General features: G+C 38.9%; 2 protein-coding genes across 2 annotated transcripts; one reads left to right on the top strand and one right to left on the bottom strand.

The window, feature by feature from the left end:
• The first annotated feature begins 3,440 nt into the window (after window positions 1-3,440).
• Window positions 3,441-5,017, top strand: LOC133870589 (purine permease 1-like). The gene is made up of 2 exons (XM_062307748.1): window positions 3,441-4,266; window positions 4,521-5,017. The coding sequence occupies exons 1-2, from the start codon at window positions 3,583-3,585 to the stop codon at window positions 4,857-4,859; spliced, it is 1,023 nt and encodes a 340-aa protein (XP_062163732.1). The 5' UTR covers window positions 3,441-3,582; the 3' UTR covers window positions 4,860-5,017.
• A 3,745-nt stretch (window positions 5,018-8,762) lies between these two features.
• On the bottom strand, window positions 8,763-9,863 carry LOC133871651 (protein TRACHEARY ELEMENT DIFFERENTIATION-RELATED 7A-like). Its single transcript, XM_062309079.1, has one exon. The coding sequence runs from the start codon at window positions 9,861-9,863 to the stop codon at window positions 8,763-8,765; it is 1,101 nt and encodes a 366-aa protein (XP_062165063.1).
• Window positions 9,864-11,840: the final 1,977 nt, after the last annotated feature.

The raw sequence follows: 11,840 nt of genomic DNA on the forward strand, positions 1-11,840 counted from the left end.
TCGAATAGGGGCTCCTCAGGGGCTGGATTGGAGCAAGGAGAACAAGTGTTGGGTTCAACCAGCAGGTTAGGTGTAGTAGGAGCATCCTGAGGCTGCAAAGAGGTGGCAAGAGCTTGGCTAGGCTGAGTATGATCAAGAAGAAAATCAGTAGGTAAAGGAACAGAATTGCATGTGAGAGAAGGAGAGGAACTTACCTTGGAGGGAGCAGAAACATTTGCAGCAGACCCGGATAGGGATGATATCCAATCTTCACCTGGAAAAGTATTCTCATCAAAGATGACATGACGGCTGATGATTGTTTTCTTGGAGGTAGGATCATAGCAGCGATATCCTCGATAATTCGAGCAATAGCCTAGAAAGAGACACCTTTTGGACCTGTACATCAATTTATGATTGTTGTATGGTCGGAGGAGGGGATAACAAGCACATCCAAAGACTTTAAGAAAGGAGTAGTCCGGATTTTTTTGTAAGAGTTTGACATAGGGAGATTGATGCTTTAGCACTAAGGTAGGCAGCCTATTGATGAGGTATACCGCAGTGTTGAAGGCATCAACCCAATGGCTGAGGGAAAGTTTGGATTGGGCTAGAAGGGTAAGTCCAGTCTCAACTATGTGCCTATGTTTGCGCTCGGCCAACCCATTTTGTTGGGCTGTGTAAGGACAGGAGATTCGGTGAATAATGCCATTGGTACTTAAAAATTGCTTGAATTGGTTGGAAGTGAATTCTCCTCCCCCATCGGACTGAAATGCCTTAATCCTTGTAGAGAGGAGATTTTCCACTAGACATTTGAATTTAACAAAGCACTCAAAGGTTTCTGATTTATGTTGCAATGGATAAATCCAAGAGAAACGTGAAAAATTGTCGATAAGGATAACATAGTAACGATGTCCACTATGAGAAGCAACAGGTGAACTCCACAAATCAGAGTGTATTATTTCCAAAGGAGCAGCAGTTACATTATTTGATTCAGAAAATGGAAGACATTTGGACTTGGCTAGTTGACATGATTCACATAGGGAGTCATGTGCAATAGAACCAGTGATGGGAAGACGAGCTGACTGCTTGAGTTTATTGAGAATAGGAGGTGCTGGATGACCTAACCGACGATGCCAAATGATAGAAGTAGCCATGACTCCGAGGAAGGCAACAACTTTTCTGGCTTTATTAATTGACTTGGAAAGGTAGATTGGATATAATCCATCCCTACTGGGCCCTTGCAAAAGAGTCTGCCCTGTGAGGTTGTCCTTCACAAAGAAATGAGAATCAGTGAGTATAAACCAACATTTGTTATCCACACAAAACTTCTGTATAGATAGCAGATTGGCTACTGCTCCAGGACAATGAAGAATATTATTCAATTTAAAAGGAAAATGGGAGTTGTAGAGGAGAGAGGAGCCTGTATGGGATATTGACAGACCTGAACCATTGCCTACAGCAACCTCTTCTTCACCTTTAAAGGGTTCTTGCAGTTGCAGATTCTCTATTGCAGCAGTAACATGATTGTTTGCTCCACTGTCAGCATACCAGGGTTGATCATTGGACTGTTCAGCAGCAGGGAGTTGGGCTCTGGCGACCATGGCTGTCAAGTGTGAAGGTGGATGTCTCCCTTGATATGAGGAATTCATTCTGTGGAAACAGTCCAGTGCTTGATGGCCAGACTTTCCACAGATTTGGCATGGGGCCCTATTGTGAGACACAGAATTAGTAGCATTGTTGAAATGATTTTTGGAGTAGAAATTACCATCTGTGCGCCTCTGATTAGGCTGGTGATGAAATTCTGTGCGCCTTTGATTAGGCTGATAGTGGACTTTCTGATGCCCTGCAGATTTTCCCTTATGATAGTTGGAACTTGCTGGTTTTGGCTTGTGCGTATAGAGGGCAAAGTTTCCTGATTCAAATGATGGTGGTGCCTGCTGGTAATTTCCAAGGAGAACTTCATAGTTGAGTAGTTCAGCTTGAAAGTCTTCAAAAGTCATGGTGGAGTCACGAGTGGAAAGATTGAATGAAGTGATGAATGGCGTGAAGGCAGAGTTGAGTCCACCCAGAATGTAGGAGATAAGATCATCCTCTTCTACTAATTTTCCAGCAGCTGTGAGTTGATCAACCCAGGACTTAGCTTGGCTAAGGAACTCAGAACATGAACGCGATCCCTGGTTGAGAGACTGCAATTGCCTCTTCAGATAAGCGACTCGGGATCTGGATTGAGAGGCAAAACGAGTAGAGAGGGAGGTCCAAACTTGTCTGGCTGTGTTTAGTCCATAAACAGAGGACAGCATAGTTTCAGACATAGTGGTGTTGAACCAACTAAGAAGGTATTGGTCCTTCTTTTGCCAAACAGAATATTGAGGGTTTACCATTGTCGTAGGCTTTCCAGTGTCATCGACTAGAAACTCAGCAAGGCATGCCTCAGTGCCATCTACAATGCCTAGGAGGTCGTGACTTTTCAAGAATGGCAGGAATTGCTGTACCCAACTTAGATAATTTGAGCCATCTAGTTTAGAAATTTGTGGGGTGAGACTAGGTAAAACAAAGGTATTGGCAGTGGGTGTTGTGAGTAAAATGGGAGTTGTGGATGAGGATGCCATGGATATAGGTCAGGATCGAAAGGAGTGATCCACTTTGCTCTGATACCATAAAATAAATTGAGCAGAAAATGATTTCTTATATTGTCATATACACTGCCATACATAGGACCTTATATACAAGAGGACTAAAGACAGAAATGGAATGTTACAGAGATGCAATCCCATGATTCATGGGATTGTCGTATACAAGGCAATTCATATTTGACTTAAGGCACAACTACAGCTGTGCGATCAGCTATATCTTGCCATATGAGTTGCTGCATGATTTGTGGTGATTGTTGATACTGCATGATTGGTGGAAATTGACAGCAATTCATATTTGACTTGAGGCACACTGCTGTGCATGATTGGTGGAAATTGTTGACTTGCTTGGTGCATATGTTCTAACAGAGAGAGATCGACCGGATGGTGGGTGGCGGCACTACTGGTGGTGGGCGGAGGCACTGGCGGCGGCGGCGGCTACACTGCTTGGCTTTTGTCCGGCGCTGCTTGGGTGGGAGAGGGGGAGGGAAAAGCTTTGGGAAAAAGAGAAGGAAAATGAAAATGAAGCCCACGCTGTTTTCGTTTTGTTTTGACTTTGATATTTTTTTTTTTTTTTTTTAATAGGGTGGTTAACCCAGGTTGGTTAACCAGCCAAAATGCGGATACTAAGCGGACGTAATACTACAGCATTACTCAGTCGAGTCTCGATCACCTCGAAATTGTAGCTAGGTGAAGGTTGGATAATATCTGGACCAGCCTTAAATATTGTTTATTTCGATATTTTTATATTCAGCCACTTCGACTATTGCCTTCCTCCAATCAAAAGTCTGGACCTACGCTCGTCACCTCTTGTCCTCTTTCACCACCACATGCTCTAATAATTGATTATCATCTTCACATCTAGGACTAGCTTACCTATGAGCAGTCCACACACAGAGACACGCGAGAGAGATAATTAAAGAGGGAGGGAGAGTTCCACAATATCATGTAACTGGAAGCTCAAGGTAACATAGCCATGAAGAAAGTCCTTCTCATACTGAACTGCATCCTATTATCTATCGGCAACTGCGGCAGCCCACTAATCATGAGGCTTTACTTCATCCACGGCGGCAAGCGAGTGTGGCTCTCCAGCTGGCTCGAAACCGGCGGCTGGCCCATCGTTCTCCTGCCCCTCACCGTCACATACTTTCACCGCCGTAGCACCCAAGGCCCAAGAGCCAAACTCTACTTCATGAAGCCACCTTTGTTCATCGCCTCCGCAGGCATAGGAATCATCACCGGCTTCGATGACTACCTCTACGCCTACGGCTTGGCGCGCCTTCCCGTTTCAACCTCTTCTTTGATCATTGCCTCTCAGCTTGCTTTTACGGCAGGGTTCGCTTTCCTTTTGGTGAGGCAAAAGTTCACCTCGTATTCGATCAACGCCGTGGTTTTGCTGAGCATTGGAGCGGGTGTTCTGGCTTTAGACACTCGTAACGACCGTCCGGCCGGCGAATCAAATAAGCAGTATTTGGTTGGGTTTCTCATGACGGTAGCAGCCGCCGCGCTATATGGGTTTCTGTTGCCGTTGATTGAGTTGACGTACAAGAAGGCCAAGCAGGAAATTACGTATTCGTTGGTGATGGAGGTTCAGATAGTGATGTCTTTGTTTGCGACTCTTCTTTGCACAGTAGGGATGCTCATTAACAAGGACTTTAAGGTGCGTACGTAGAATCTCTCTCAATCTCTCCAGCTCTTGCCGGCCTTTGACTTAATTATATGCTAAAAAGTGAGTTAGAGTAATTAACCTGTTACTTTATGTACAATTTATGCGGAGAGAGAGAATATAATGGAAGTTAATTTAAAGCCAATCAAAATGAGAAGTTTCAACAAGATAACGATTCTATATTGTAGCTATATATGGGTATTTCATGAAGTCAATATATATATATATATATATACTTTAATTTGTAGGCAATTCCAAGAGAGGCGAGGGAATTCGAGCTCGGGGAAACAAAGTACTATGTGGTGCTAGTATGGAGTGCGATTATTCAGCAGGGTTTCTTCTTGGGAGCGATTGGAATCATCTTCTGTGCCTCGTCTTTGCTATCTGCTGTTGTAATCGCTGTTCTACTCCCAGTTACGGAGATCCTTGCTGTTATTTTCTACCAAGAAAAGTTTCAAGCAGAAAAAGGAGTTGCTCTGGTACTTTCTCTTTGGGGCTTTGCTTCATACTTTTATGGAGAGGTAAAACAGAGCAAGAAGAAGAAGCCCCCCCCAGAGACAGAAGTGCCTCAAATTCCCGATTCATGACACAAAAAGGAGTTGTATTTCTTCATTTTTCTCAGTGGGTTATATTCGAAGTTTCATTTTAGCTATCTATTTTGCGAAGAAATCAAGATGCACGATTGTAATATCTCATTGACTAATAAAAAAGTAAGTAAATAAATAAATAAATTGCGGATCTCTCATGCTACTTCTCTTTAAAATAGAAGCAGTATGTTTGTATGCATTATGTCTAGCTTTCATTTCCACTTTAATTACTTTTTTGAAAAATTTTCAATCACCCAAACCAACCTCGAAAAGGACATCCACTATTGGAATAAGCTGGCCCTCTTCAAATTAAAGGTCAAGTGACGGCTCCCACCCCACCATCCTCAATTGTCTATTGGTTATTTATGTTACTGTCTTTGAACTTTTTTTTTTAGACTTTTTTGGTATTTGTAACTTCTCTATGTTTCGGTATATGAGTCTTTAGGACACACTAAATCACATTTGCTGATAGGCCTAATTCTTAGCATACGTGTCATGAATCAATAAGTCTATATCTTTGAAAACATTGCCTCTGCATACTTTTATTCATAGTTTTTACTTTAGACGGCTGTTTCGGCCTTATTTATTTTATTTTTTTTATTCATATATTTTTAAAAAAATAAAAAATAAAAAATAAAACAGAGAGTTTCTACTCTATCTATCTTTGTGAGTTGTTTAAGTTTATTACTATTATTTACTTTGGGCCAAGAATATTTTAACTAAAAAATCAATATCAAAGTCAGGTCCATTAGCCACCCCATTCCAACAACCCAGAAAAAAATCCAAACCTGTAAAAAAAAAAAAAAAAAAAATTCCTCATTCAAATCAAACCCACCGAAAGCTCCGCCATAGAACAACCAGATTTTATTTTAACCACTGACAGCTCCAGACCAAAAAGAAACCAAAACAGAACAACCCATCCAAAACTGCACAACCCCTCTTAAACCCCACACAGGCAAACAACCAAACATTGAAAACCATTCCATCACCCACCCGAATTCAGCAAAACAGAGCCATGGTTGTAACGCTCTCGAAGCTAATTAACTCAAAGTGTCTCTATAACATTTTCGAGCTTCTTTATTAAATAACCAAAAACCCCAATGGCTATCAACAAGGAATGAATTGAAAAATTAGAGGCAAATTTTCAAGAGAGACCATTGAACCCCAAAGACACTTAGAGAGACCATTGAACCCGCACATCCGCAGGATGATCGTTTAATCCGGAACCCAAAGGTGCTTTACCGACAAACCCCCAAACATGCGACCCAACCCAGTCACTAAATTTAAACGATTGACTTGGGATGAGATGCATAAGCGGATCGAGCTTTGTTTCAATTTAAATGAAAGGTTTAACCCTGAACGTCAATGTCAACATCTGCAAGTGTTTTTAATTGAAGGAGGTGGCACTGTTGAAGAGTCCATGTGGGAGGTATAGATTGAATATGAGCAAAAAGGGAAAGATTCAGGAACGTACTAACAGCAATTTTCTAATTTCAACATTGAGGACAAGGTTGTTGTGGAAGTAGTAAACGATACAATAAACGATAGAAGTAGTAAACGATACAATAACCTTATCTGATGAACAAGACATAGCCAAAGAGGAGTCCATTAAAAATTGCTAGCTATTTGATTTAGGACTCCTGTATTTGGTTGAGAACTCTTATCTCTTATGATTTGGATGTGTTAGTTGGGTTGTTTATGATTAAAGTTGTATTAGCATTGCTCATGGATGATTATCATAAATGATTCCCATCATATGTATCATAAGACTCCATTTTTAGAAAATCCGCACTCTTCCAAACTCAAAAAAAAAAGAAAAAAGAAAAGACAAATTTCTAAGATTACTTCTTGGCGTAAATACTTTTATAGAGATATAATATTGTGCCACTCCAACATATAATTTTTGACCACCTTACCCATGTGACAATATGGTCCCTTAACTAATTTTAGAGTTTTGTTTCTAAAAAAGTAAAAGTAAAAGTAAAAGTAAAAATTGTCACCTGGGCAAAAGTGATCAAAAATTGTGTCTTAGGGTGGCATTGTATCATATCTCATACTTCTTTTTTTTTTTTGAAAAAATTCCACTTATAATCCATGATCTTTTATTACTTTTAAAATAAGATACCCAAACTTTTAAAAGTGTCAATTTAGGGTATCCATCTTTCAAATTATTTTTTTTTCAATTTCAACCATCCGTTAGAATTTTTCATTAAATCATGTCAAAATTTTTAAAATATCCCTCTTTTTTTTTTTAGGAAAAAAAAAAAGAAAAAAACTGCAACAATCGATTTAGGTGTTGATAAGAATTTAACAAATTAAAATTTGTAAAAATACTCATGCCTGAATCTTTGAAAAAAATTATAATTTTTTTTTAGACAAAATTCAAGGACATTTTAGAGAATTTTAATAAAATTTAACAGAAAATTTTAATAACGGGTTAAAATTAAAAAAAAAAAATTTAAATTGATATTTTTAAAATTTGTATACTTTATTATAAAAGCGACGGAAGATAGAGATTACAAATGAAATTTTATCTCTTTTTTTTTTTCCAATTTTTTTCAGCCATTGGGTGGGATTGAATTCAATTTACGTAGGCTAATTTGGCCATTGCTAAGCCATTACGTTTGGCTTGGGATCTACGTTTTCTAATGACTGGTCACATCAATTGAGACTACCCATTGAGGTTGAATAAACATGTGCGCACCTGGAATATTCAGTGACAAACATATGAGACCATAGTACAAATTCTTCTATCCTTAACTTTTAATTGGTGAAGCTAGGGTCTTACCTGACTTGTGTGGATCAAAATTTTTGCATAAGTTTGAAATTTATCCGACAAAAATAAGTACACAAAATACCTTCCTAGCTTCCAGGTGTTCCTGTCATTAAAAAAAAAAAAAAAATTCTATGGTTTGTATAATTTCATTGTGAAATTCATGCCACGTGCAACTTCCGGCTAGGACGTTAGGTAATTAGGAATTTTTAATTTGTCACGTGCGTGCTCTTTTTCCTACAAAGAAATGCAATTAAGGGTTTGTTTGACAAGTGACATTACAGAACAGAACAGAGTAGTGAGTTGTTAGTTTTTGAAATTAGTAAAAAGTGATGATATGATATAAAATAAAAAGAATTTGTATAAAAAAGTGAAAAAGTTTTGTATTGTAGTGAATTTTTTTATTTGAATAGTAATAAAAAATTATTGATGTGATATAAAAAAGTAAAAAAAGTGAGAATGTTCTGATGTTGATTAGTAGTGAAAAGTATAAAAAAATGAAAAAAAAAAAAATAATAATATAATGTATTGTTCCTTACAAACAACCCCCGGCACATATAATAACACCTCTAACAAAAATGTGTAATAGTTCCACATGAATGAACAATCAGTCCAAAAAAAAAATCAACAATCAGTCGTCAAACGAATCCCACTTATGTAGATCGAGCTTCCACCAAACTTTTTTGTAGAAAAATCAAATGTTCATTGTCTTACGCAACTTAACAATAAGTACTAGACCAAATTAATAATCCAAGCTGGAAAGCTTGGATGATACGAATTGAATACCCACATGTTCTTGATAAATTGACAACGAGGGAAATAATTAATTATGATCGTAATTACAACTATATGACGAAAAGTCATATTTGATGTCTTGGCTACAAGCCTTGAGATTTTCGAATATACAGTACTAGGCCTATCTGCTTGGCCAATATCTTAACGCAGATGGAGCATGCATGATATCATTATTTATTTTAACCACTCCACATGAATGAAAGGTACAAACGAATGCATCCCAGCCAAAGTAAAAATAAATAACAACAACAACAACAATAATAATAATAATAATAATAAGCAAAAGCAAACGAAAAAGACAGACAGATCATCGATCACAGATGAGAGCTTTAGCTTTAGTAGTGTTGGTGATGGCCTGGAGGATAAGTGGGAGACCCAGGCACCGCCGGTTCACGAGGAGAGCCTCCTCCAGCAATCCCATGCAAACCCATAGCGCTAGAACCCACAGCTTCATGAACTTGAATATCATCCTCTACCGACAGTGTTACAGTTTGCTCCCCATAGGGACCGGTTGCGATCGATTCATGGACTTCTTCGTGTTCCTCAACACAAGGGACTTCAGGAACCATCACTGGCCTCTTCTTCCTCTTTGAGCAGAAGAGACCAGCTAAGAGGAACGCAATGAATAAAAAACCGCCTGCGGAGACGCAGGCCGCGATGATAGTAGTTCGGTGGCCTCCGGAAGGTGGCGACGCAATTTGTGATGATGGTGGGAGAGATTTATAAGGAGGGGGAGGCCAAAAACCTGGCGGGGTATAATCACCGGGAACGGTTGGTGGGGGTGGTGGGTAATGTCCTCGTGGCGGTGTTGCTGTAGTTGGAGGTGTTTTTGGTGCATTTTTGGGTGGTGTTGATCGAGGTGGCCGTGCCTTATTTGGAGGTGGAGTTTTTTGGGGTGCTGGAGCTGGAGTATGTGGTTTTGGTGGTGACCAGCTATGTGGTGGTGGAGATGCAGGTTTAGGTGGCGGTGCCTTATATGGTGGTGGAGCTGGACCATCATTTGGTGTTGGCGGCGGTGCATTAGGGTGTGGTCGCGGTGGTGAAACCGGAGTGATAGTAGGGGTTGGAGGAGATATGGGATGGGATGGCGGTGCTTCAGTCGGAGCGGGAGGTTGGATGGCCGGTGTAGTTGGTGAAGGTGGGCACGGTGGCTGGTGGTGGTCTGGTGGTGGAGGTGGTGGAGGTGGCTTTGGATGGGCATGGTGGTGGTGGTGGTGGTGATGCGGTGGAGGTGGTGGTGGTGGCTTGGGATGACCATGGTGATGATGAGGCGGTGGAGGCGTAGATGGTGGAGGTGGATGGGCATGGTGGTTTGCATGTGGTGGGGGAGACGTGATAGGGTTACAAGGGACAGGTGATGGCGGAGGCGGTGGAGGCGTGATAGGGTTACATGGGACAGGTGACGGTGGTGGTGGAGAGTAGTATGGGTAACTCATCTTCGTGAAGAAATTTTGAAGACACTTATCTATTCTATACAAATAGATTGATAAAATAGCCGCATGCAAGTCCTCTATTTGTACTAGTCGGAGTATCAAATCAAAGTCTTCGGTTCCTCAAGTCAATTTGCAGCCCTACACCATGTTAATTTTTTACACACATCCAGTTTGGGCTTGCTCTAATCTTAAGATAACGTCGAGTTGTCATTGAATTAAAAATTAAATGACTTTATATCCCCAAAAAAAAAACATGGCTTTTTGAAGGGCACCCTACGAGTATATATATATATATATATATATATATAGCTAGCCACAGTCCACATGATGGAAATGAGTAAAAAGTTTCAACATTAATTGCAAGCTCATCGAGAGTCAAAATATTCTTTGTTTATCGATCCTATGTCATTGTTTCTCAAAAATAATACCAAATTGGATATGTTATCAGATTTCTTCAGCATGTTTTTGTAAAAGAAAACGAAAAATCATTTAACAGCTCGTTCTTTGAAGCACCTTCGCCCACTTGATTGAGTTTTATAACCTATAAATCTTCCGTATTAAATAACTTTTTGTCAATTATATGTGTCATTATTTTCTCTTATTCAATTTTTAATTGGATGAGTGTGGTTTCAATCAAACCAAAAGATACCATACAGATCACTAGATGCCGAACAGCAGACTACGTACAAATTAAATTAAAAGAAGACAGATCGAATAGATTTTATATTACGTTCTCTCGTGACATTACTGCTTCTGATATGGTTGTAGCATGTTCCTCAAATCATGTGGCTTAAATCTCATTCGAGTTATTTGAACTAATTAAATTGTGATAGGGTGCAATATTTAGAGTATTAACCATAGATTCGATCGTTTAATTCTCTGTCAAACCCCATTCTTCGTAGCTAGAGAAGTACTTGGAGGTACTGCATGCGCCACATACAAGAAAGCTCAAATTCGAAATTCTAGCTATATTCATGCATGACAGTTAGCTTTGTTAAGAGAAAATAAAAAAAGATTGAGAACATGTATAAATAAAAAAATTAAAAAAAAAAATGAAAAGATTGAGAAGAATGAAGTTTTCACGTTTTTCAAAAGGGGTCAATTTACTTTTCACATATAAGTTGTTATTTTACAGAGTACACTAATGAAAGAGACGGGCATGATGAGCATGGGATAGCATGACTTTTTGAGTCAAGTAGTTTAAAAAAGAAAACGTGTTTGATGTGCAATTATTTGTTACTTGTACTTTCACCCCTATTTTTGTTCAGGCCGTCACCAGAAGAGAAAAAGGTTGGAGAGCGGTTGCCCCAACAAAATCAGTTGTCTGTAGAGGTTGTTGATAGAGGGCTAGAAGTGGGGCTGGTTAAGCTGGTTCAGCCATGGCGTTCTTGTTGGGAAAGGAAGGAGGACGGGTGAAGTAATTCAGGACGACGCGTGAAAGAGAGAGCCAAAGAGGAGAGAGGAGAGAGAGATATAATTTTTTTATTAAAATAAGGTATTGGGAAGCTACAGTGCTACCCAATACATTGGGTAGTACTGTAGCTACCTAACCAAAATGTGTAAAATTAGGGTAACTGTTGTGGGTCAATTTTTGGTGTTTTTTTATTAAATTTTCCTTAAATATAGGGAAGGGAACAATTATAGGGAATCTGCTACTAGTGCTCTAATATATATACATAATTGAGATTTGATGAAGAGATATGATTAGTCTATAATTTTTATATAATTATTGTATAATTTTAATTAATAATTTTTTTTTAAAAAAAAAATTATCTATTAGTTAGGTAAGACTGAAGAGAAATATTTATTACACACTCTTGTATACACAGTTCTACATGACACTTTGTTTTAATTTTTTTTTTAAAAAAATGAAGTGTGTATAAAAAAATCTTGTCACGTGAAATTTTATGTATAAAGTGTGTACAAAAAATATTTATTTACGTAAAAAAACAGATAATAATTAATTTTAAAAAAATTATT

This window comes from Alnus glutinosa, chromosome 6, assembly GCF_958979055.1.
Source record: "Alnus glutinosa chromosome 6, dhAlnGlut1.1, whole genome shotgun sequence".
Lineage (NCBI taxonomy): Eukaryota > Viridiplantae > Streptophyta > Magnoliopsida > Fagales > Betulaceae > Alnus > Alnus glutinosa.

Bases quoted from the DNA above. Each gene is read 5' to 3' on its own strand.
- LOC133870589 (XM_062307748.1), top strand. From the start codon at position 3,583: ATGAAGAAAGTCCTTCTCATACTGAACTGCATCCTATTATCTATCGGC. The intron at 4,267-4,520 runs GTGCGTACGTAG...TTTAATTTGTAG, and splicing joins TCATTAACAAGGACTTTAAG to GCAATTCCAAGAGAGGCGAG.
- LOC133871651 (XM_062309079.1), bottom strand. From the start codon at position 9,863: ATGAGTTACCCATACTACTCTCCACCACCACCGTCACCTGTCCCATGT.